A 26,410-nucleotide genomic window follows, 5' to 3' on the forward strand; every position below is an offset into this window, starting at 1 on the left:
TGATTTGGTCTCCATGAATACTTCTTGCTCTTTCTACTCTGAAAAGGAAAGGCAATAGACTGGCCTTCTCCAGTAGCAATGTTAGATGCTTCTAGCCCTGTGGTCAGCAAACTGCGGCTCACGAGCCACTTGCGGCTCTTTGGCCCCTTGAGTGTGGCTCTTCCACAAAATACCATAGCCTGGGCGAGTCTATTTTGAAGAAGTGGCGTTAGAAGAAGTTTAAGTTTAAAAAATTTGGCTCTCAAAAGAAATTTCAATCGTTGTACTGTTGATATTTGGCTCTGTTGACTAATGAGTTTGCCGACCACTGTTCTAGCCTTCTCATTTGACCATTCATTTACAACTGAAGGAAGAGTCCTAATTCCCTTGTACTTTGGACTACAGAGAAGGAGAGTGAGGTGGAAAAAAGAAGGGAGAGAAAGAGGAGGAAGAAGCCTTTATTTTCTATCTTTATATTAAAAACTATAAAAGGGGGAAGTTATAGTATTTTACTATTTTCTTAAAAATTATCTATTAGGATCAACTATTTAATGGGTTAATTTTATAAGAACTTGAAAATTCTATGAACAAAATGTTGTAGTGACCAAAATGCAACCAAATAACATGCTTTTTAAAATTCTCACTATCACCTTCACATTTTGTCTAAGGAGAAATAGGTTTTATGTTATTGCATCACGCAAAATTATTGAAAAATAATTTAAAAAACAGTGCAAGGCTAGTTTTAAATTTAATATATATATATATAATTCATGAAATCCTTACAAGTGTAAATAAATGAAAATAATTTCTTCCTTGTGAAATGAAAATGCTGAGCTACATGTTACCATGGATACTGAATGTTGCTTAAAGTCTTGTTCTTTTCTTAGGAAAGACCACCTCAAACATTAAGACTATTCTGTGTTCTCAGCATCCTGCTCTATTTATAAGACAAAATTATACATACTTTGCTACAATTAAATCTAGTTCAAAAACCTATATTTTCTTGTTGATGAAAGGTAAAAAGAGGGTTATTAAATGTCTTTTCATAACCCTGGCAAAACTGCCATGAATAGATTGGAGGCCATACAAATGATATTTGATTGCACATTATAGTTTTTCCCATTGCTGGCAGCTTCGAGAACAGAGACTGTGGGGGTCAGACCGGACCTGGCTTCAGAAACCTCACTTCTTGAGATCTGCCTAGGAAAGAATTCAGAGCTAAGACTCAAACTCTAAGAGAACCCTTATTTAGGAGATCACAGAGGTAGAAGAAGTAATTCATAGAAGAAATGGGCTTAGGAAATAAGTTATAGAGGCAAAAAAGGACCCTTGGAGCTTGGGAGTGAGGAAGGTCATCATGCTAATGCATGGGGGCGGTGTGGGGGGAGGAGAAAGGCATGGGCATGCTGCCAGGAGGGAGAATGCTCTGGGTCCTCTTTCCTAAGAGTTTTAAGGGTAGATATTATAGGTGAGGTCCCAAGGAAAGATCTCAATAGAACATTCAGCAGCTTCCCAGGTATGTCCTTTAAGGGTCCGGTTCTCCACTGATTGGCTGACGCCAGGGGTCATTATGCGAGTAGCTGGTCCTGAAGTTAGTCTTGGTGATGTTGCTTATCTGGTTTTGCTGCTTTACTGGGCCTGGAGCTGAAATACAACTGAGGTCTAGATGTTATCTCTAGAGAGGAAAGGTCAGAGGGTCTAAACCACATGACCAGCAATATGCTAGGACAGGAAAGGTCACCCAGGGATGAGGTCCCTCCCTACAATTGTCCATTGCTAGGCACCCAGTTTCCACCCTGGTGACTTTCTGTACCTGGACCATCGTCCTTGCTCTGCTCATGTCTGTCTAACTGCCTCCCACACCATGACCTCAGCAAACTTCTGGAGATACTTGGACAAGATCTATTTAATTCTCTCTTAAGTAAGGATTACATGTGTGTTTTGCTAGTTCAGTTTTCTTTGTACTGAGCTATGACTATTGACTAAGTAATTTTTAGGCCATAGCTGAAATTATTAAAAGAATTATAATGAAAATGATTTGGCAACCTAAGAGGATAAGGAAGAAGCAAGGGCTCCGTTATATGGAGATGGGAATGCTTGGGATGTTTTACACTCTGTGCTGGAATGCTACATTTAACAATGCAACTTGAAGGGGCTTATTTGATGATCAAATGATATGAAATACATATCATATCAGTTGAGAAATAAAAGGTTTCCCTTGATCAATCATCACTCAGAAATATAATGTCCATTATAAATTGGTGATAAAACATATGTTTTAAGTTTGTGTAAAAGATGGTTTTGCTAGTTTAATTTAATGCTAGGGAATATAATGTTTAAATTGAATCATAACATTATAAGGAAGAAAAATTAGAATCATAAATAGACCAAATTATTTTCATCATTCCCCTCTGCCCAAAGTAATTTCAGTTCCAGAGGATAGGGGTGGTAATCCACTCTCTGGAAGGAGTACAAAGAGGCTGATTTACTCACTGAGTGAATGAGAATGTTAGGTAATTTTTTTTCTCTCTTCAGCATATCTAGATTACCTCACAGGTATCTGGATTTCAAATAGAAAGGAGAAGCTATAAATTTAAACTATGTTGTTTAGTACCAAGATCAAGTGGGGTTTATCCCAAGTTCAATATTTGAAAATTAATTAAGGTAATCTATTATATCAATAGGCTAAAAGAGAATAGTCACATGACCATGTCAATAGATGAGGAAAAGGATTTAACAAAACTCAACACCCACTCATGATAAGAATGCTCAATATGGGAATAGAGAGGAAGTTCATCCACTTGACAAAGAATACAAAAAAAACTATAGCTGACGTCATCCTTAATAGTGAGGAACTTGAAGCTTTCCCACTAAGATCAGGAACAAGGCAAAGATTTCCCCTATCATTGCTGCTTTTCAACATCATACTGGAAGTCCTAACTAATTCAATAACACACACACACACACACACACACACACACACACACACACACACACACAGAAACTAACAGTATACAGATACATGTGATAATATATTTATCCAAACCCATAGAATGTACAATATCAAGAGTGGACCCTAACATAAAAATATTGACTCTGGGTGACAATGATGAGCCATTGCAGATTCGTCAGTTATAACAAATGCAGCACTCTGGTGGGGAATGTTGGTAATGGGTTAGGTTATGCATACGTGGGACAGAGAGTATATGCAGATCCCAGTATCTTCTGCTTCATTTTGCTGTGGACTTAAAATTGCTAAAAATGAAGTTTATTTTTAAAAAAAATGTCATATTTTTTAAAAAAGGGAACTAAGACGTCCATAAATTTAGATGTTTGATTACAGGGTTTTTATTGATGAGATGTCTTGTGACTTGAGTATTTTTATTAGTCACTCATGAAGTCTAGAGAAATCCTCTAGTAGGCATTTTCTTTGTCATTCTTAGGTCAGATGTTGCCATTTTGTACAACGACCGATCCGTCCTTGAAAATCACCATGTGAGTGCAGCTTATCGACTTATGCAAGAAGAGGAAATGAATGTCTTGATAAATTTATCCAAAGATGACTGGAGGTGAGTTTAAGAGGAAACCTAGAGGAAATTTAATTACAGGAAAAAGTTAAATTATGTGACTTAAGATGAAGAAAACAGATGAAAGTTAATTCCTTACTCAGACAATAAACAATTCCCCTTGATTGGCTGACGCTGAGATGAGTACCTGGAAGACTTTGTTCAGGAGCCAAGCTCTGTTCAGTGGAAATGAATTATTTCCAGGCCAATTCAATGTCTATATGCATTGGAGCCAGTCCATGAGATGGCACACCATAAAACAAAGACTTTAAGATTCATAGTTACATACTCTCCGGAATGTGGTCCTACCTAAGTTCAAAATTTTAGTGTCATACTAATTCCTTCATATATTACTTTCTATATGTGGAATTCAGCTTTATTTTTAAGAATTCACTATTCAGGGGAATACATAACAAAGATACTAAAATGGCCTGGGTGTAGCAAATCTTACATGTTTCTCCAAAACATTTGTTTGCATATTAAAAGAGTAATATGCAAATTAACCATCACTCTGCTACATCCACAAGCCACACCCAAAAGCCACACCCACCAGCCAATCAGGAGCGAATATGCAAATAAACCCAACCAAGATGGCTACGGCCACAGAGAGCAGGAGGGAGGCTTGGGTTTCCCTGGCAATGGAGGAAGCCAAGCTTTCCGCCTGCCCTTGCCAGCCTAGGCCTCCACTTAAGGCTACAAAGTTTCAATGATAGAAGATACATAAACCCAAACAGAAATGGCGGCAGCCACGGAGCTGGAAAGAGCAGGAGACTAGGGTTGCCCTCGGTGATGGAGGAAGCCAAGCTTTCCACACACCCTGGCCGGACCAGACCTCCGCTTAAGGCTACAAAGTTTCAATTATAGAAGATACATAAATCCCAACAGAAATGGCTGCTGCCACGGAGCAAGCAGAAGGCTTGGCTCCGCTCCAGGCTACAAAGTTTCAATTGTAGAAGATAAATAAACCCCAGATACCAGGGCCTCCACTTGGGTTGCCAGGGGGTGTGGCCAGCCTGCAAACCACCACAGGCCCCTCGCCCAGGCCGCCCCACGCCCCAAGGGAACCCCCACCCTGATCCAGGACACCCTTCAGGGCAAACCAGCTGGCCCCCACCCGTGCACCAGGCCTCTATCCTATCTAATAAAAGAGTAATATGCAGATTGACCATCACTCCAACACATAAGATGGCTGCCCCCATGTGGTCAAAGAACCTGCCCCCTAGTGGACACAAGATGGCCACTACAAGATGGCCAGCAAGGGAGGGCAGTTGGGAGGGACCAGGCCTGCAAGGGAGGGCAGTTGGTGGCGATCAAGCCTGCAGGGGAGGGCAGTTAGGGGTGAACAAGCTGGCAGAGGAGGGAAGTTGGGGGTGACCAGGCCTTCAGGGAAAGGCAGTTGGGAGGGACCCAGGCCTGCAGGGGAGAGCAGTTGGGGGGGACCAGGCCTGCAGGGGAGGGCAGTTGGGGGTGACCAGGCCTGCAAGGGAGGGCAGTTAGGGGCAAACAGGCTGGCAGGGGAGAAGTTAGGCATCAATCAGGCTGGCAGGGGAGTGGTTAGGGGGTGATCAAGCTGGCAGGCAGAAGCAGTTAGGGGCAATCAGGAAGGCAGGCAGGCGAGCAGTTGGGAGCCAGCAGTCCTGGATTGTGAGAGGGATGTCCGACTAGCCGTTTAGGCCCAATCCCACCAGGATCAGGTTTAAATGGGCAGTCGGACATCCCTCGAGGGGTCCAAGATTGGAGAGGGTGCAGGCTGGGCTGAGGGACACCCCACTCCCCTGTGCATGAATTTCGTGCACCGGGCCTCTAATATATATATATATAAAAGCATGGAATGGTGATACGTGTGACCTTGGAGGGAAAAACAGCAAGATGCACCCCTGTACTCAGCAGACTTTTTCTTCTCTCTTCTTAATCTTGGTCATCTTCAACCCTAGGATTGCCAGGTTTAGCAAATAAAAATAAAGGACATCCAGTTTAAATATGAATTTCAGATAAACATAGAATTTTTTTTTTAGTGTAAGTAGGTCCCTAATATTCAATAGAACTTACTTATACAAAAAAAAAGAAAAAAAGAAAAGAAAAAGCTTTTTTTTTTTGGTTAAAAGTCAGTTAATGGGTTGTAAAGCTTCCCGTTCAAATGCAAATATCTGAGGTGTTTTGTGTTTTTTTTCTCTCTTTAAATCAAGGTACAGAAAAGTGTCCAAAGAAAAGAAGTGACCTAGGCTCAAGAACTGTCTTTAAATAATTAAGTTAATTAATTAATAATTAATGAAAGGTCACTTTTGAGTTTAAAACAGCCCTAATTTACCATGGTTACTTTTCCAAGCATTGAAGTTCCTGGTTTTTCAAGCCTACTTTTGCAACTTAGAAACAGCTATAAGATGGAGGGGGGGGGGGGAGGGGGGAGGGGGGAGAGGGTGGGGAGTGGGTAAGGTGAGCAGGGAGGAGGCATTTTGTTTTGGGAACCTAGTTTATTCTGCAGGAAAGAATAGCCCATGAGGGTTTCCAGCCTAGGAAGGCCAGGATCTAATTATAAAAAGACTTAAAAGTGACCACTGCTGGGCTACCTGGAGAATAGAAGGGTGAAGGTAGAAGTATTAGTGGGGTGCCCTCAGTATCCCCATCGGTTACCTGTGGAAGTGGAGTTCTTGTGATGTTGCAGTGAATTTCCTGAGACTCACGCAGGAGGTTGGGTAATTTTTATGTCTGTGGAATTAACCCCCTGGTTTACAATGTCCCTTTCCCTCCATCCCGCCATGGAAAAGCCCAGTCTTCTCTTCAGCAGGGCAAGAATAAGGTCACTGCCTGAGTCTCCACTCCATAATAAGCACAGTCCAGTCCAGCATCCTTTGTGTGGCTTCTAAGACCACATGGCTATGGGGAGAGAAAGGCAAGTGCAGTTCATAGAGCAAAAGAGCACAGGGAGTAAGAGCATCAAAGACAACAAGAGAGAAAGAACTAATTTTAAGTGGACAGTCCATAATTTTCAGCAAGAACCTCTGATGTGTGATTGTTTTTAAAAACAAATCATTTGATCAGACCATCTTCAGGTGGCTTACTTACAGTTTTTTGTATGGAAAATAACCCAATAATCTACACTAATAATAGAGAAACATGCAAATTAGCTATCACTCCGCTACACCAAGCCACGCCCACCAGCCAATCAGGAGCGAGTATGCAAATTAACCCAACCAAGATGGCGTTACAAAGTTTTAATTATAGAAGATAAATAAATCCTGGCCAGCCCTGGCCTCCACTCAAGGCTACAAAGTTTCAATTATAGAAGATAAATAAATCCTAGATACTTGCTTTCAGTCGGCCCTGGCCTCTGCTCAAGGAGGCGCTGAAAAAAAAAAGAAAAAAAAGAAGAAAAGGAGGGGCTGGGACGCCAGGGGGTGATCAGACCAGGGTGAGACGGCAGGGGCCGTTGGGGGTAAGCAGACCAGCAGGGGGGCCAGTTGGGGGTGAGCAGGCCATCAGTGGGGATAAGTTGGAGGTGATCAGGACAGTGGGGGGGGGGACAGTTTGGAGTGAGCAGGCCATCAGGGGGGAAGTTGGGGGTGATCAGGCTGTTGGGGGGGGCATTTGGGAGCGAGCAGGCTGGCAGGCAGAGTGGTTAGGGGCAATCAGGCAGGCAGGCAGGCAGGTGAGCGGCTGGAGTCAGCAGTCCTGGATTGTGAGAGGGATGTCCGACTGCCGGTTTAAGCTTGATCCCTGTAAACCGGCAGTAGGACGTCCTTTGAGGGGTCCCAGATTGGAGAGGGTGCAGGCCGGGCTGAGGAACAGCCCCCCCCCCATGCATGTATTTCGTGTACCGGGCCTCTAGTTAGTAAATAATAATACAAGAATAAACTCTGTGTTTTGCGCACTCACAACTGTAAACCTTCACTTGCCCCACTCTGTATTTTACTTATCTGTACTGAGCAAGCAATGAATTATGGAAGATGCAAGCCTTTGCTGGGCAACTTAACTTTCTACTTAGTGTGAGAATGAGTTATTCATGTGTAGGTTTGTGACATTGTCATCGTATTTACAGTGTCTTGGTTAAAATTTCAGTAGTACTGATAGCTCATGACATGTAAATGAGTCTTGGTTTTCCTGGGGTTCTGAGATGGGAGGCTGGCACAGTGGAGTGGTCCAAGCACCAGCTTTGGGAATGGGAACTCTTGGGGTTGAATCTTATCTCTGCTATGTTATACGTGTGTGACTAGGCAGAGGATTCAGTCTCTTCTGGTAGAAAATAATAATACCCCCTGACCGGGTTGTTATAAAGATTAAATATATCTACCAACTAGAACACTGCTGGGTTGAATAAATACTATATAAATAGTGGTGATTTTATTATAGTATATACTGCATTTAGAATCGGTTTTCTTTCAAATTGGTTAGGATCCTTCCAGATAGAAAAACAACATTTAAGATTTATGAGCGGGGGGGGGGGGGGGGGGGAGGGGGGAGATTGCAGGAGTGGGAGGAGCAAGCATCTCCAAGGGGATGATGTTAAACAGCATCATTAACAAATCACTCTGCTGGCAACTTCCTAAATCCATAAATGTTTAAAATAACAGCTTTTATAAGCACATTTACATTAAAAAAGTAGCTTCTTTTGTGCTTATATCCATTAAAAATAAATAAATGTGATCAGTGATGTTTAAGGAAATGTTCCTCTTCAGAACAGTAAAGGTCCAAATGAACATTTTCCTTTTGATAACTCCACAGGGATCTTCGGAACCTAGTGATTGAAATGGTTTTGTCTACAGACATGTCCGGTCACTTCCAGCAAATTAAAAATATAAGAAACAGTTTGCAGCAGCCTGAAGGGTAGGTAATTTTCTTTTGTGATGTTACAGTTCCATGGGCTTGTACTTAGAAAGAACTGTAATTGGTTATTTTGTTCTGATAATTTGAATATGTCCTTGGTTTGACAGGACCGACAGAGCCAAGACCATGTCCCTGATTCTCCACGCAGCAGACATCAGCCACCCGGCCAAATGCTGGCAGCTTCACCACCGGTGGACCATGGCCCTGATGGAGGAGTTTTTCCGACAGGTACTTCTTTCACACTCTGTGCAAATGTTCTTGGAAATAGTGACTGTGCATATCGACGTGCTCATTTTTTGACACAAAGGTGACTTATTAACTGGCCACAATACATTTTTGGGACCCCAGGCAAACTGTATTAATCTTTCAGATGAATGTATTAAAAATTTCTACATGGTAAAAACAAACAAACAAATAAAAACTTAAAGAAAGTCAAGTCTTGAATCTCAGATGTCACTCTTAAGGAAAAAAGAAAAAAAGGAAGGAAGGAAGGAAGGAAGGAAGGGAGGGAGGGAGGGAGGGAGGGAGGGAGGGAGGGAGGGAGGGAGGAAGGAAGGAAGGAAGGAAGGAAAGAAGGAAGAAAAGAAAATATTAGAGTTGTTTTTGGCTATTAAGAGGTAAATGCTAGATTAGAGATAGAAAAAACTCCCATAGGAAAAAGGGGAAAGGGAGGATATATGACACTTCTCATACATCTTGGTTAGAATTTAGTCCTGTATGTGGAGCTGCAAGGGAAGCTGACAAAGACAGTTTTTAGCTGTGTGGACCCAGGCCTACATTAAAAAATATATCTATTGTTATATGAAAAAGCAAGCCTGGATGTGGCTACAAGGAATGGCTAGTGGCCTCTGCTACAAGTATGCATTTTTTTCTATAGTGTTTCTGTTCTGTTTCCATTCCCACCTGGGATGCTAACCATCTGGAGTTGGCATTAGATCCCACAAGGTAAGAGCTCAGTGGTCCAGGGGACTGGCTGTACTTCAGATGCCAGCCCCATTTGGGGCCCCAGAGAATATTGCTGAGAAAAAAATGGTAAAGACCTGTATAAATTGAGAGATATGTTAATGGATTGAAAGGTTAAATATTGCTAAAAAAATCAATTCTACCAAAATTGATTAATAAACTTAGCATAATCCTTATCAAAAATTATAATAGGCTCCCTTGTTGAAAGAAAAGCTTATGCTAAAATCTACATGGAAATGTAAGAACCCAAAATAGTTAAAACAATTTTGAAAAAGACAATAAGAAAGTTGGAGGACTTACACTTCCTTATTACAAGAGGTAGTATAAAGCCACAGTAACCAAAGCAGTGTGTTGTTAACATAAGACCAATAGGCAAATAGACCAATACAATAGAATAGTGATTCCAGAAATAGTCTCATAATTATTTGGTCATTTGATTTTCTACAAAAATATCAAAATATTTAAATGGAAAAAAGAAGTTCCTTAAATGTCAATGAAACAACACTTATTAAATATATTGGAGAAAAGGAACCTGTGACTTACCAATACCATTTATAAAGTTAACTCAAGAATGACTGACCACAGGCTTAAACCAAAAACTATAAAGTTTCTAGAGGAGGACTCAGGAGAATCTTTCTCTAATCTTGAAGGTAGGATATATTTCTTAGATAAGACATATAAGGCACTATATATGAAAGAAAAATATGGTTAAGTGGACAAAAGCACAATTTGAAACTTCTGCTCTTTAAAAAACACGATTAGAATAGGCAAGCCATAGAATGAGAAAAACATATTTCTACTACAAATACCTGTCCAAGAGCTTGTTCCCTGATTGTATAATGATCACCCACAAATCCTATCTAATAAAAGAGTAATATGCAAATTGACCATCACTCCAACACACAAGATAGCTGCCCCCATGTGGTCAAAGATGGCTGCCCCCATGTGGACACAAGATGGCCAGCAGGAGAGGGCAGTTGGGAGGGACCAGGCCTGCAAGGGAGGGCAGTTTTGGGCAATCAGGTCAGCAGGGGAGGGCAGTTGGGAGGGACCAGGCCTGCAAGGGAGGGCAGTTGGGGGCAATCAAGCCTGAAGGGGAGGGCAGTTAGGGGTGACCAGGCTGGCAGAGGAGGGAAGTTGGGGGCGACTGGGCCTACAGGGAAGGGCAGTTGGGGGAGACCCAGGCCTGCAGGGGAGAGCAGTTGGGGGGACCAGGCCTGCAGGGGATGGCAGTTGGGGGGGGACCAGGCCTGCAGGGGAGGGCAGTTAGGGGTGACCAGGCCTGCAGAGGAGGGCAGTTAGGGGCAATCAGGCTGGCAGGGAAGCAGTTAGGCATCAATCAGGCTGGCAGGGGAGTGGTTAGGGGGTGATCAGGCTAGCAGGCAGAAGCGGTTAGGGGCAATCAGGAAGGCAGGCAGGCGAATAGTTGGGAGCCAGCAGTCCTGGATTGTGAGAGGGATGTCCGACTGACCATTTAGGCCCAATCCTACCGGGATCGGGCCTAAACGGGCAGTCAGACATCCCTTGAGGGGTCCCAGATTGGAGAGGGTGCAGGCTGGGCTGAGGGACACACCCCTTGTGCACGAATTTCGTGTACCGGGCCTCTAGTCAATAATAAAAAGAAAATCAGCCCTATTTGATCAGATACCTCATAAAAGAAAATATACAAATGGGTAATAAGTATGTACAAGTATGCTCATTATCATTACTTATCAAAGAATTATAAATTAAAACCATGATGAGATACCAGTACATCCTCACTGGAATGGCTAAAATTAAAAGGACTGTCAATATTAAGTACTATTTAAGTGGAACAACTGCAAGTGTCAGGCATTGCTGGTGGGAGTATAAATCGTTACAACCCATCTGGACCACTACTGGTTAGCATCTACTAAAGACAAACTTAATATCCCCTGTGACCCAGCATGTCCACTCATAGGTGTATAACCCAGATAAATTAGTGCTTATGTCCATCAAATGTCTTATATAAGACTAGTCATAACATAGTAGTTATGACAGCCCAATACTAGACACAGTCCAAATGTGCATCATAGATATAAATGGGTAAATACATTATGGTATAGTCATACAATGGAATATGATACAACAATAAAAAAAATGCACTACATACAAAAAAACAATAAATCTCAAAAAATGCATATTGTATGATTCCATTTATATGATTTTCAAGAACTGGTAAAATTAATCTGTGCTTATTGAAATCTGAATAATGGGTGACTTTATGGAGTAGGATTTTCTGGAAGATATTAAAGGAACTTTCTGGGGGTGACGAAAATGTTTTATATCTTAATTGGTTGTTCTTTATACAAGTGTGTTCATAATTTATACAGTTAAGAGTTGAACATTTTCCCCCCCTTAGTTTAGAAAACAGTATATCAGGATAAAAATGCTTCACCAATTACTTAAAGAACACTAAAAAAATAAAAAAAATAAAAAATCACCGAGTTAAAAAAATAGCTCTGCCCTGGCCTGTTTGCTCAGTGGTTAGGGCCTCGGCCCTCAGACTGAAGGGTCGTGGGTTTGATTCCAGTCAAGGGTACATACCTCCTGCTGCAGGCTTGATCCCCAGCCCAGTTGGGGCATGTGGAGGCAATCAATCAATGTGTCTTTCACATTGATGTTTTCCTCTCTCTGACTATCCCCCTCCCTTCTACTCTCTCTAAAAATTAATGGGGAAAATATCCTTGGATGAGGATATCCCCTCATCCCAAAATATTAGCTCTACTAAATCCCAGAGACTCTTGAAAATTACTGATAGCTCTCCCAATAATACCATGACTTGTATCATCCATGTCTTTTATTGATTTCAAGCCAGACAAAGAATAACTGACAGAATCATGAGAATAATGAATTCAATGGATTTGAGTGCAGATGTTTTTAAAGTTCATCTTATTTTGAATTTTCTAGCAAGATGACTGATAATAATAATGAAGCTTCCAGCATGCAGTGATTTTTGACATCTAAATTTCAGGGCAGAGGGAAATGGTTCTATAAGGCTACTTAGCTACTTTATCATTCTCAGTGCTTAGTAGACAGTGACTCAGATATCTGAATATTAATGTTTAAGATTAATATTAATGTTTGTTTTGACAGGACTCTTGGTAGACAATCCTATATAATAAAGAGGTAATATACAAATTGACCCTCACACCCTTGCACAAGATGGCCGCCCCCATGTGGACACAAGATGGCCACCACAAGATGGTCTGCAGGGGAGGACAGTTGGGGGGAACCACGCTTGCAGGGGAGGGCAGACAGGGGCAACCAGGCCTGCAGGGAGGACAGTTAGGGATGACCAGGCCAGCAGGGGAGCGTAGTTAGGGGGAATCGGGCCAGCAGGGGAGCAGTTAGGCATCGATCAGGCTGGCAGTGGAGTGGTTAGGGGGTGAACAGGCAGGCAGGCAGGCAAGCGGTTGGGAGTAAGCAGTCCTGGATTGTGAGAGGGATGTCCGACTGCCCGTTTAGGCCTGATCCCTCAAGGGGTTCCAGATTGGAGAGGGTGCAGGCTGGGCTGAGGGACACACACCCCCGTGCACGAATTCCTGCACTGGGCCTCTATTGATAGATATTTGTGTAACCCCAAAATGTCCGGAAATGACAGTGTTTGCTTCAATGGCTTTAATGAATAGCCCTAAGGAGAGTAAAGTGTATATGTTAACATGGACTATTAGAAAATCAAACTATCTCTGCTAGTATTGCCTCTTTCCTTCAACTACAAAAAATCCTCTCAGATCATAATGAATTGACTTAGGACTTTAGATTTAATACTGCAATCTTATAGCTCTCAGTCTCTGGGTTTTTTAAAGTAAGTGATGTTCAAGTCCCCTTCAGAAACATACGTAGCAAAATGAGAATGTGGAGTTAGAGGTCAAAATGAGTGAGTTTATGCTGCCGACAAACATGTTTCACAAGCAAAACAAGTTTATAAGACTTATGCTAAAATATGACCTTGACTCCAACAGGTAAAATGCTTTTATGCATTCAGTTAACTAAGTGAGTCTCCCAGTTCCTACGTATTCTTAGCCGTGCCACATAATTTAGCCATTTGGAGGTTGATACAGCAATGAATCTGAAATTCCTCAGAGTATGCTTTTCTCATAAGCTATTTAACTGGATCTGTGTGTCTCTGCAGAGGTCCCAGCCATTGGCAGGACTGCAATGGTTCTCCCATGTTTTTTTCTCATTCTTGCTCATCATCATATCACCACCTGTGAAACTACCACATTGTAGAACCCACAGGGCTGAGAGGTCCCTTCTCACTATGTAGCCAAGTGACTGGAGTTTTTCATCTCAGCCAGTCCAAATAGCACTTTTATAAAGCAATTTAAAAATGTGTTCCTTCATTCCTTCGGAATGTACTAAAAATCTAAATACTGTGTCATGTGAGCCACTGTCTGTACCAGAGAATTTGAGGCAAATCAGCCAAGATCTGCACAGAACCTAGCATGGCCCTCAGCTGCAGTGTAAATGCAAACACTGTGTGTTTCTTGGCAAAGGAAGTGTTTTATGTATATTGGACAAGCATAAGAAGTCTGATAATGCAAAGTAAGAGATAACTCGACTTGGCTTTAAGCTCTAGCTTTCTACCTGTCCAGTAGGGAAAATATGAGTCTTCACCTTTTTACCTATAAGATGGTGTTAATTCCACTTTGTTTCCTGCTAGGATGGTTGTGAGGAACAAAATGATAGAATAAACGTGAGAGGTTTTATAGACATAATACAAATATGAGGAATTGGTATTATTTATTATTTTCCCAGTTATTTTAAGCTTTATATTTTTCCAAAGCAAGGTATTAGGAAGCCATTGATATTTTGTTATTTGATAGTTATTTAAAGCCAAACCTTGAAGGGTCTGGCTGCAATAAAAAACACACACATTCCCAACCTAACCATGGTTTAAAAATTAGTTGATTAAGAGAAATATTTTATTTTTGCTCTGCAAAATATAGCACTAGACTTGAAATTCAAAATTAAACACTGGATATCAATTCAAAAAATAAAAAAACTACTCAAGATAAGGAACTGATTTTTAGAATCAACAGCAACAAGAAAATTTATGTGTGCATGTGTGTGTGCACACGTAAATACACACACATTTTAAAAAAATCTCACCTAAAGATATGCTTATTGATTTTAGAGAGGAGAAGGGAAGGAGAGAAAGAGAGGGAAAAAAAATCTATGTGAGAGAGAACATGGATTGGTTGCCTTCCATATGCACCCCGACCCAGGACTGAACCCACAATATGCATTCACACACATTCTTATATGTATATATGTATGTGTATACATATACAAATGTATGAATTAATGTTTCAGAAAAACCTAGAGGAGTTTGGGGATCAATTTCTTATTAATTTGTCTACCAAGTTTATCTTACCTAATGAAAGAGCTTAAATAGACATTAACAATTTTTAACACCATGCATTTTTGGAAGACAGAAGTGTAGACCAAGCTACTTGTGTCATCCTTTAAAATCCCATCAATGTTACTCCACTCCTGGGTGTAAATATTTTAGGTATACCTTCTAAAATCAATGCAAATGATAGCAAGAAGAGATCAGAATTGTATCCAGAATTTGCAGTCTTGAGAAACTCTTATTTCTGACTCTTGAGTAAGCAGCTGATGGTAAAGGAGATAAAGCACGTCCTTATCTCCAGGGCATTTTCCACAGCACACCTGTGAGTCATCAGCATGGCAGTGCCCTCTCTGAGTGTCCATGCAGGTCAGCACAGTGACCTCTGCCCTCTAACTGTAATGGGTGTATTTGGAAAGTGTTCCTCATTTCAACTATGTCTGATATTACTGAGAGGTCAGAGGTAGAGGTACCAGCCAAGAAAATAACCATTAATAAAGGAAGACAGATTTTTACTTCATATTCCCTTCTTGAACAGACATATTATGTTGGCAAGATAACAAGAAGTTAATACAGTTCAAGTTAAGAATATATATAATCACTACCATTAAAAATTGTGCATACTTCATACTAAATGAACCTGATGACTAAGTGAAGTTTTCTCTTCTTCAAATAGTTGCTTTGTGACACATGAATAAAACACACACTGATATATGTGTGAAGCCTACCTTGTATTACCTTGTCAGCCAAGGAGAAATGAAGAACTGGAAATGCAAATTATTTAGAAAGGAAGGTCAAAATGATTGTTTTATCCTAAATAGTATACAGTCAGGCCCCTTTATTTTTTTCAGTGTTGCTAGAAATAGTATAAAGTGTTATTTAAAAATAAATTATATTTCCCAAAAACAATAAAAATATATTTAGTTAGTGAATTCTCAACTAAGGATCCGGTATCACAAATTTAGAGACACAACCAAAACATTTTCATAAAGAACTGTAGCTATGAGCCAGGATAATAACTCAAAATTTAAAAAGCAAAGCTTATAGTTTTAAGAGGCATGAAAGTGGAAACATTAATTACATCGGGCATATTAATGTTCTGTAAAATATAACACTAAAAAATACAATTATATCATATAAATTTTGCTGAAACCGAATGTTAGCTATAATAATCATTAAGCATTCAAACAGTTTTGCTGACTTTTATAGAATTTAGAAGGGCCATTTTTAGGAGGAAGGCAGGAAGGTAATTAGGTGGCCTAAATTCCTTAAATAAGTTGTTCAAAGAAGGGTAAACTATTTACCTACTCCTCATTTTAAATCTCAATTAAGTCCCCTATTGAAATAGAGGTCCTTCAAATACTACTTTTGACCTCACAGTGGCCCCAAAACCTGTGGCCAGAGGCTTGCTACATGTTTGTTGTTGCTGTTGCATCTGTGATTAAAAATGGGTTTTGGTACAAAAAGGTCTCTCAAGACTTCATACTTTACTTTTTCCTACCTTTTGCAATTTTTTAGAACTATAGAAACTGTTTGACTTCAGAGAAAAAAGAAAAAAATATGCCATTAAGTCACTGGATTTGACATCTTGTTGACAGCCATCAGAGCATTTCACGCTGGTAGGAAAGCATAAAAACAATTATTAGATCTTTGTCATGGCCTTTCAAAGAAGAAATCTCAACAGCCTCCAAGGGAATGGCTAAGACAGGCATAGCTGTCAGGCATAGCACCTCAGGCTGCCTTGTGCTTCCATGTCAGTGGGGCCACTCTCTCCACTTCCACATTTGCAGGTTCCTCCCAGGAACAGCTGCAGACAGCCAGTGGTATAATTGAGTGGCACTGGTTAATTAATCTTTATGGCCCTATAATTTTGCTCCAATCATTTGTATGAGTCAGAACCTCAGAACATATGTGTAGTCAGTAAGCTATTGCTCTTTATAGGTATCTATTGGGCTCCCAGAAGACAGCACAGTCAAATGAGAGCACAACCTCCATGGAGAACAAGGTGACATACAGTGCCTGTGGCTTTGACCCTGATTTCATCTTGATGGAAAGTAAATGTTCACTATTCAGGGACAGAATAAGGAAAATTATAAAGTTTGTCAAATTTATACTCTGGGGTCCTAACTTTCTCTTTACATATCTTTTCTTCTCCCTTAGTATCCAACTGGTCCTATTGGTGCCCCCATAGTCTGGCTGCAGAGGCCCCTACTAATCTTGTACTCATAGCCTCTATTTGCCCTAAAGAATAAAGAACACTTTGAAATATTTATAAATAAATTAAATAATCAGTGAATTTTAATATTCAGTGTGCCTTCACACTGGAAATTTTATATTCAAAATCAATTATAGAGTACAAGAAGCAAAGAGAGTATAAAATCTCTCACTTCATCTGTAGGAAGGTCGACCCTGTATGTATCTGTCAATTGCCATCCAGCATTCTATAAAATTTAGCTCATGGAAGGTAAGTCATCACAATGCCTTTATCAGGTCCAAATTTTCGTTGTTAGGTCAAACAAATAACTTATATAGTATAAAAATACATCTATTAAAATATCAGATAGCTATTCTTTCACCAATAAAACAAATCAGTTGTATCTGCATATATCAAATAAGTATCCCCAATATCACATTTCCCCTGAGGTTTATTTCTATAACCATAGTAATATCATTATTTATATTTTAACGAACTATTAATGATATTATTCTTATACCTTATTCTCAGCATGTTAACAATCAAATCCATAATAACCTTCACATCTACCCTTCACACAGGTTGTCTTATGTATATACATGACACCAAAGACTCCTTTTCCTTCAGGTTTGAAGCTCAAGAGTCAATCTCAATTCATTCCAAGCCATCCTCCCCACTGTTGACAAATTAATCTTTCAAAAGTCCAATCCTGTCATGTCAATTCCTTGGTAGAAAAAAGACAGGGTGGAAAGCCAATGCCTCTCCATTACATTAAATAACTACCAACCCCTTTCCTGTGGTTTAACACCCTCCAGATATGCACTAAGCATCCTAAATACTTTTAATTTTCACAGTTCCATACTTTTGCTATTATGAATTATGGTTATTAGCTAACATTTAATTACTATTTACTAAATATTAGGCCCTGTCTTTAGGCTTCACATTCATTATCTTGATAACCTCAGGGTAATTCTATTTGGTAGATACTATTAAATCTTTATTCCTAAAATGAGTAAACCAAAATTACCAAGTTAGGTAACAGATGAGATTTGCAGAGAGAGCCGGCTGAACAGCAGTGATTCCATACTGTGTCTGTGATTCCAAGGCTAATGGTCCTAATAATTCCCTTTCATCTGACCCTTAAGCTGGGTATAAATATTAATTCTACATGTTATGGATGTTGTTATTCTCTAAGGGAATTAGGGTAGTTGCTGGGAGAGGTCACAGAAATTATATTACCTGTTTGCTTTAGGTCCTGACATGGTAAAACATTCCTGTGTGTAGCTACTTCTTTGGTGACTATAAATTTTCCTGAACAGTTCTGATTTCAATATAATGAGGCATGGTTTAGAGGAAATACACCAGAAAACATTAAAGCCCATAAAACATATTGATATGATGCTATAAAGATCATGATGAAAAGTTGTTAAAGGAGCAGAATGAGTGGAAGCTATGAAGTCCTCAGACACATGTTGCATCGTTACAAGTGAAAGACACCCTCCCTTTTGTCTCCTGATTTCAGAACCTGACCCTGTATCTCAACTTGTGGCCTGATGCAAGGCCAGTGTCCCCCTTGAAGATGTGCAACCAATAGTTTAGGAGAAAATAGATCCCAAAGATTTCTTTCAAATGGCCAGACAATTGAAGGGAACAGGCACAAGTGAAGTATTCCCTCTGTTTCGTTTGTAAGCACATCCCCTCAAATGCAAAGGAAAGCACTGATATTTGATGAACCTTGTGATAATAAAGTTTTACCCAGAGTGGCCATCTTTATTTTAGGAGATGAAAATCTAAGTAGCTCGCCGAAACCGGTTTGGCTCAGTGGATAGAGCGTCGGCCTGCGGACTGAAAGGTCCCAGGTTCGATTCCGGTCAAGGGCACATACCTTGGTTGCAGGCACATCCCCAGTAGGAGGTGTGCAGGAGGCAGCTGATCGATGTTTCTAACTCTCTATCCCTCTCCCTTCCTCTCTGTAAAATATCAATAAAATATATATTAAAAAAAGAAAAGAAAATCTAAGTAGCTCTTCTGATGTTAAACCCAAACATTTAAATGGAGTTCTTTAAGATAGGCACTAAGTTAATCTACTATAGATAAGGTCAAATAAAAAACAAAACAAAACACCACCATTGAAATTTAACTTTTCTCTGAGAAAATATTAAAATAAAATTATGCCTACAGAATTTAAGAATGTTAAAGATATTCTTTGTTACTTGCTGTGGGAGATTCAAATGAAATTGGTTAATAAGTAGAAAGATATTTAAAAATGCTCATATACTTTTAATTTCAAAAAGTAGTCTAAGAATTCTTGATACTGACGATCTGCTAATATATTTGGCACGGGACACACACAGAAAGAGCAGAAAAATTCCTTAGCTGGGTTGTTAATTAAATGCCAAATAACACACTAAGATGATTATTTTATGGTGACTTCAGAAAATTCCAAAGAGCAAGGTGTCTCTTTATAATCAAGGGGTTGCAATAACACAGCAGAGTCTCCAAATGCTGAAAATACTCATTTCTTTTTTTCCCTTTCAATGTGTTCCTAAAGTAGACCATCCGAATAGAATTATACAAACTTAGACTATGCTTTAGCTTTATCACAATCATAAACACACAGTGCCAATTAAAAAATGAAAGATGTGGCTTTTGGCTTTGTATCTAGACTGCTTGTTATCTTAGCTTCTCCAGACCATGTCTGTACTAATGAGCCTTCCTTTCTGCAGGGAGATAAAGAAGCTGAATTGGGGCTTCCATTTTCCCCACTTTGTGATCGGAAGTCAACGATGGTGGCCCAGTCACAAATAGGTAATACTGAAGATCGGGGCTCACAGGGAGCTGGTGTGCGTGTGTGATTGTCAATTTTCAGATGGATACACCATGTTGTCCAAAGAGGCAACATCCATGAAGACCTCATTCCATAGTCATGATAGCTCATTCTTTAGACCTAACTATTGGTGCTAAATAATAGGAAATATTAAAACATCCTCACAAAATGAATTCAATGGAGCAGTGTTAGTAAATGTAATTATTATTCTGTTGGTAATCCTTTTACTAGAAAGGAGATAACTTTAATCTCATGGAAGAGACAGCCTTTTTTGTTGTTTTTGGCTGATTATTGGTTTCTGTAATTTAATCTTTTGAATATAGGACAAGTCAGTGAAAATAGTAATATAGCTGTTCTGTTATCACTGTTTGCATAATATGCTTAATATACTAGCTTACATTCTTTTGAAAAAAATTATATGAATAGATAAGCCAACAATAAGTTTGAAAAATGATACTGCTCCCAGCCATATCCATTCTTTTCATTTGTATTTGTGTTTGAGACTTCGAGTCCTACCCATTATTAAAACATATCATTGCTATGCTGCATAGTTCAAATATTTGTAATAGTTATTCCCTGAGCCAGCCTCTGAACCACTCCATAACTGTTAGACGGCTGCCTTGCCTCCCCAGCTGCTCCTGCACCACTGCTTACGAAGCCAGAGTCAGCTGTAAGACAGCTTCTTGCTCTGACCTTTCCCCCTTCCCACCCAAGTTCTAACAGCCGTTTTTTCTAGATACCATAACACAGGTGCCTATAATGCAGGTGTGAGGGTGGCAGGCTAAGGACCTCCTCAGGCAACCTAGGAAGAGTGGAAGTTTCTGAGACTTGTTTCTGCAATATAAATTGCGGCTATGTTAGCACAGGTGACCTCTTATTTGACAGTCTCCATATCCCAGGCATTTAAAACCTTAGCCAATGGTAACTGGGTGGCCAATTAACATTGCTTTGACCCAAAGGCAAGATTAAAACACAAAACTGTTGAAGTGTGTGGTTTTTTTTTTAGTTAAAAATGTACCTTCATGTATTCTATGACTAACCCAGTTATTTGAAGTTTGAATTACTTTTATCCATGTATCTGGTGAATGGGCTGCTCTTCAAATATAGATATTGCTTGGGACACTGTTACCTAAAAATCCTCCCTCTGGTTACTCTCCTATATTCAGATGGTAGCCCATTGCTCCAGGTGTGTTTCAGGCAACAAGCACTCGATGTCCAGCACCACCCCTCTCCGGGGACCTTGGGGTGTTGAATGTACACCATGCTTAGAATAGGTTTCCTTCTCTTCCACCTAGACACTGGGTGGCAAGTGCCCTATTCTCTCTGTGTGTCATCGTCTGTCTTGATGAGGACTTTAAATATAAAAGTCTTTATTCATTCTGACACGTCCATGTGGTGAGATTAATGTTGTCTCCCAGAGATGATTTGACAGAACTCACCCACGTACTGTGAACTAGCACTTTACATCCAGAGAATAATAAACAGCAATCTGAAATATTAACATACTGGCAGAAAGCTCTGACTAATATAGTAAGAGGGGGGAAAGTGGTTACCTTTCTGTTGTCTGAGAAAATACTTTAATTTCATTTCTTTGAAGCTTAGATATTATTTCTTGTTGGGGAATAATGAAATTGAACAATCCATCAAAGACCTTTCAGAAAGGGTAATGATGACTCTCATTGTGAAAGGAAAATATGTTAATTTTGGTTAGATCCTGATTTATTGCTAACAATAGTAGGAGGCTGAATATTAAGTAGGAAAGCCAATATACTTGAGTTAGCAAGCTTACATTGTATCACTTCCACTGCCTGAGAGGATATTTTACCCAGCTGTTAGGCCATCGGATAGATTGTGTTATTGGGTTAAACATCATCACAAGAGTTAAACAAACCAATATTATAGTTGACACTTGTTATAAGGAGCATCAGAGACTGTTCATGATTACTAATTTTAGAATTCAGTAAACTGTAACATTTGAAATTTTTCTTTTGCAGGTTTTATTGATTTCATAGTAGAGCCAACATTTTCTCTTCTGACAGACACAACAGAGAAAATTATTATTCCTCTTATAGAGGAAGACTCAAAAACAGAAAATTCTTATGGAGCAAGCAGGTTTGATATTTTCTTTTTTGTATCATTTTTTTCATATTAGTGATGTTTCATAACCTTTTAATTATGATTAATTTTAATATTTCTTACATAGGCAGGAAAATTCTTACAAGAATTATTGGACATTATTGCCACCTGGTGGCTGTGTATTATATTGCTTATGGCTTTGAAATAACTTGATGTCTGTTACAAAAAAAATATCAAAGTATTAAGGAGTATATTAGAATAGTATTCAATACCAAGGAGAATAGAATTATTGAATTTTTATTGAGGATATATGTATTGTATCCTGGGTATCTAACATATCTAATTGTGTTAGATTTCTTACAAACAAATCAATCACAGCCCACATGTATATCTTGAAAGATGTTCTTATCAAAGTTAGCCTTTACATGTTACAGTAAAGTCCATTATATATACAACTTATGTTGTTTCAAACTAGATTTCTTTGATTGATAAATTTGTTAAGGGATATAATTTAAAACTTCCAGTTGCAGAAAAATCATACTAAATTCTTACCCATCTGAACACACAACTTTTCCAAATAGCACACCAGCAGGCTCCCTAAATGTTGCCCCAAGGAGGAAACTGGGGGAATATTCTACCTGAGAAAGAGTCAGGTTAGCCTGGAGACTAAATGGTGGAGGGAGAGGGCTCCAGAATTGTGATGCCCTTTTGTTGATGTTTAGCCATGGACTCACTACTAAGTCAGCTCACCCCAAGTTTCTGCTGCCCACATCAGCCTCTGCACCCTGTAATACATAACATGAGCACCCCAACTGCTGCTCTGGGAATCCCTGGCAGAGTCTCTGGCCTTCTCTAGAGTATAAGGAAGGGAGGGAGGCGAGCGTCCCTAACAGGTGCTCAACACTGGGCCGAGCACCTGCCATCCTGCTTCTCCAGTTGGTTTTGTCAAGTGTTTCAGGCTTTGCTCCCTTATCCCATATCCCCGTGGTCGGCAAACTGTGGCTCGCGAGCCACATGAGGCTCTTTGGCCCCTTGAGTGTGGCTCTTCCACAAAATACCACGGCCTGGGCGAGTCTATTTTGAAGAAGTGGCGTTAGAAGAAGTTTAAGTTTAAAAAATTTGGCTCTCAAAAGAAATTTCAATCGTACTATTGATATTTGGCTCTGTTGACTAATGAGTTTGCCGACCACTGCCATATCCCAACCTCAGTATATTCTGGTTTCTTTGATTGTTACTGTTAGCTTAAGCACCTTCATGTGTTTATACACTGCTGATTCGTTTAGACGATCAAATAAGAAAGGCACCGTGAACGATGGCTCCTGTTCCCCAGACTACTCTCTTGCATGCGTGGACCTGAAGAGCTTCAAGAACAACCTGGTTGACATCATCCAACAGAACAAAGAGAGATGGAAAGAGTTAGCTGCTCAAGGTATAGTTGTTTATGAAGCCTTACCGCCATCTTTCTCTGTCTTCCCTCCTCTGAGATTTTGGATTTTTCCCTCCTGGTTTTATGCTTTTATAAAATATGCAAGCCCTTGGTGGTATTTGGAATTTAGCTACCCTTTGATTATTCTTAAGAAAGTTGGTTAATCTATTAAAGAAAGAGATTCTTCTCTGTTTATGCCACATGGACTGCAGAAGTATGTCAGTGAAGTGGATATAAAGAATGGGCCAATAAAAAGCTGACAGAACTTCTAGAGGCTTTTATGTTGCCTTAGGAATGTAACACCTAGTGTCAGAGATTTGGTATCTGGTTCTTTTTTCTTCTTTCAATTTTACTAAGTTACTTTTTTGTCTGACAGTTTCACTCAGGAGTTGGAAAAGTCATCTGTAATTTACGACTTGAGAAACAAATATGGAGCTAGCTCTAGTTATTTCTGACTCAAATAAATTAGTCCATTTCATTTACAGAGTATGTGAGTTAATATCCATCATTCATTAACTTTAATGCAGGAAATTAGCTTTCAAATTCCAGATCTGGCCCCTGCCTTCTCTCACCCCTCCACCCCCCCCCCCCCCCCATGATACTGTCTGGCTCATGCTCTATACTCCCTGCACAGTGCACTCTTGGCAGTTTCTCAAAACACCCAGGGTCTTTGCAATGTTTGCTTCTGCAGCCAGGATTTCTCTTCTATCTCTCTGCAAAGCTGATTCCTTCTTGATTGGCAGGTCTGTTTTAACTTTTAATTAGAAAAACACAACATTTAATAACCCATTTAACAATTCTCATGTAGAGTTATATACTATTCCTATTTTACAGATAAGGAAACAAAAGCAGAAGACAGTTTTGTGACTTGCTCCAAATCTCACAATTAGTAAGTGCAGGAGTTAGAATTCATTCTTTCCAAATGCAGGGCCCTAAAACACCTCAAAGAGACCCCCCCCTTGACTGCTATTCTATTTTCCCCCATTAGAGCCCAGTTTAGTCACTTCACAGTGATATCACCGATCCATAATCCATACTTCCATATTCCCTTCCTTATTTATCATGCCTTCCACATGGAAATGTGCAGTCCACAGAAGTCCATGATCTACTGTGTGTTCCAGTGTATCTTCAGCGACTAGCACAGCGCTAAGCATAGAATAAGTGCTCCTCAAATATTTGCTGAATTAAATAGTAAATTAATCCTGGATGATGCCATATATTTCTCCACCTCTGCTATTAAAAAATAAAAGAAATACTGATCTAATGCCTTTATCTTAGTCTGTAACTCACATTTCCCCATCTATAGAAGTCTGATTAGTTAGAAAATTTTAAATGCATAAGCAACAGTAGATAATAGGCTAATCAAATAACTACCTTTCCACCAAATAACACAAACACCATAGAAAACTTTGTCTTTGATATTTCAAAAAAAAGTTAGAAAATACTTATATTTAACAAAAATTTAAACTTTGCCCTTGAAACTCAAGAATAAAAGAATGGCTTCTTTTTAACAGTGCTTTGAAAAACCAAGCTAGTGCGGGAAGACTCTTTCAAAGCATCTTCCATGTCTGAGTAGTTTCTCAGCCAGCCAGCGATGCATGGAGGGCTGTCTCAGCCCTTCTATGGCCTCTGATTGCTAGGATCTTTCAGTTAAACCCTGCTGGTCTACCCCTTATCCCAAACTTGGACCACAACCTCAGGCTTGAAAACCTGTGAGTTTTCCCCATTTTCTTCAAAGCGAAATCCCTCATTTCCTGTAGGAGAAACCAGGGATTATTGCGCTCTCCTCCCATTCCAAATTGAGTCTACCCCCTTGGGAAGCAAAGCTGGTTGCTGCAGCCATTTCCAAGCGGGGTGGGGTGGGGGTGGTGGGGGGGGGGTTGGCAGAAGGGAGCTTGGCCGTAGTGAGCTCCAGGCCAGAAGGCCATAGCTTCCTGCTGTTCTTACTTGAATCTCCAGCAATTTTTCATGAGTAAATGCTTCTCAAATTGTTGGGTTGCCTTGGTTGATTTTCAGTTGATGGAATAGTTCATATTTTCTAATTTTATACTTGTTTTCTATGGAGAGGAAACACTCGAACTCCCTACATCACTGGAACAGGAAGTCCTCTTCTCCACATTGGTTTTTGAGAGAATTAAATGAGTTGATATATGTAATCTGCTTAGAAGTACCTAGAATAGTAGCACTACTTGAGTTGCTGTTCTTACTGTAGTTCAAGCATGTCAAACTCAAAGGCTAACATGGGCCAAATAAACAAGGTTTAAGTTTACGTGGGCCGCAAAAAAAACAAAAGCTTCAATTTTCATAGAAACGTAGGTTTATTTCGATAGAGACATGCTGAATAAAAAGGGCTGAAATAAGTGAGTAATCATTAACATAAAATAATAGAACACTTTCATAAAAATTAATATTTTTTCTTGAACATTAACTTACCAGACACTGAATAGCTGCACAACTTAATAAGTGTAACGCAAATAAACCTATTTTTCTTGTTCTCTGAAAGCAAAATATTTCCTGTTGTGCACACCAAACAAGTCAGTCCAAGACTAATGATGTGGCAATCAGCTGCTAAAATATTTGCTGCTAGTATTAGTGGAGAGAAATGGTGCACCTATGCTAAGGGAAATGAATGCAACACGATTATAGTAATCAGTCATTAGCGAACATTGTAGTTCATTATTAATAATTATGTTTAACAGGATATTGTAAAAATTAAGTTATGAAATTTTTATTAAGACGTTTCTTACATACCGTTATATTGGCCAGGCTGCAAATATATTCGTTGTGGGCCATATGGGGCCTGTGGGCTGTGAGTTTGACATGCTTGCTGTAGTTATTATTTACTGTCCTTCTGTTAGTATTTTAGGAATTAGGAATATGGTTGGAAACAAAAGAGACAATAATTCCTATTCTCATGAAAGAGGGAGTGTAAGTTAGGAGCAGGATTGAAATTTTTAATAAGGAGGCCAGGAAAGACTTTGCTGAGAAAGGGATAATTTAAGTAAATACATGAAGGAAGTTAGAAAGAACTCTGAGGAGATCTGGGTAAAGGATGGGAAATACAGAGTAAATACCCAGCAAAACAGCTGGGAGGTCAAGCTTGCCTGGCCTGAAAAAATAACAGGAGGCAAATGAAGTTGAAGGGATAAAAGGAGGCAAATGAAGCTGAACCCCTGGGAGTAAC

At 39.7% G+C, this 26,410-nt stretch overlaps 1 protein-coding gene across 3 annotated transcripts in view; it reads left to right on the forward strand.

The window, feature by feature from the left end:
- PDE1A (phosphodiesterase 1A) overlaps positions 1-26,410 on the forward strand; it is a 368,837-nt gene that overhangs the window by 325,970 nt on the left and 16,457 nt on the right. For all 3 annotated transcript variants that reach the window (XM_080668895.1, XM_080668896.1, XM_080668897.1), the window contains 6 exons: positions 3,423-3,548; positions 8,265-8,366; positions 8,474-8,594; positions 19,624-19,705; positions 21,719-21,836; positions 23,084-23,229. In XM_080668895.1, coding sequence (XP_080525021.1) covers positions 3,423-3,548; positions 8,265-8,366; positions 8,474-8,594; positions 19,624-19,705; positions 21,719-21,836; positions 23,084-23,229 — 695 coding nt within the window. The remainder of the gene's footprint in view (positions 1-3,422; positions 3,549-8,264; positions 8,367-8,473; positions 8,595-19,623; positions 19,706-21,718; positions 21,837-23,083; positions 23,230-26,410) is intronic.

Source organism: Plecotus auritus, assembly GCF_963455305.1.
Source record: "Plecotus auritus genome assembly, chromosome: 5".
Lineage (NCBI taxonomy): Eukaryota > Metazoa > Chordata > Mammalia > Chiroptera > Vespertilionidae > Plecotus > Plecotus auritus.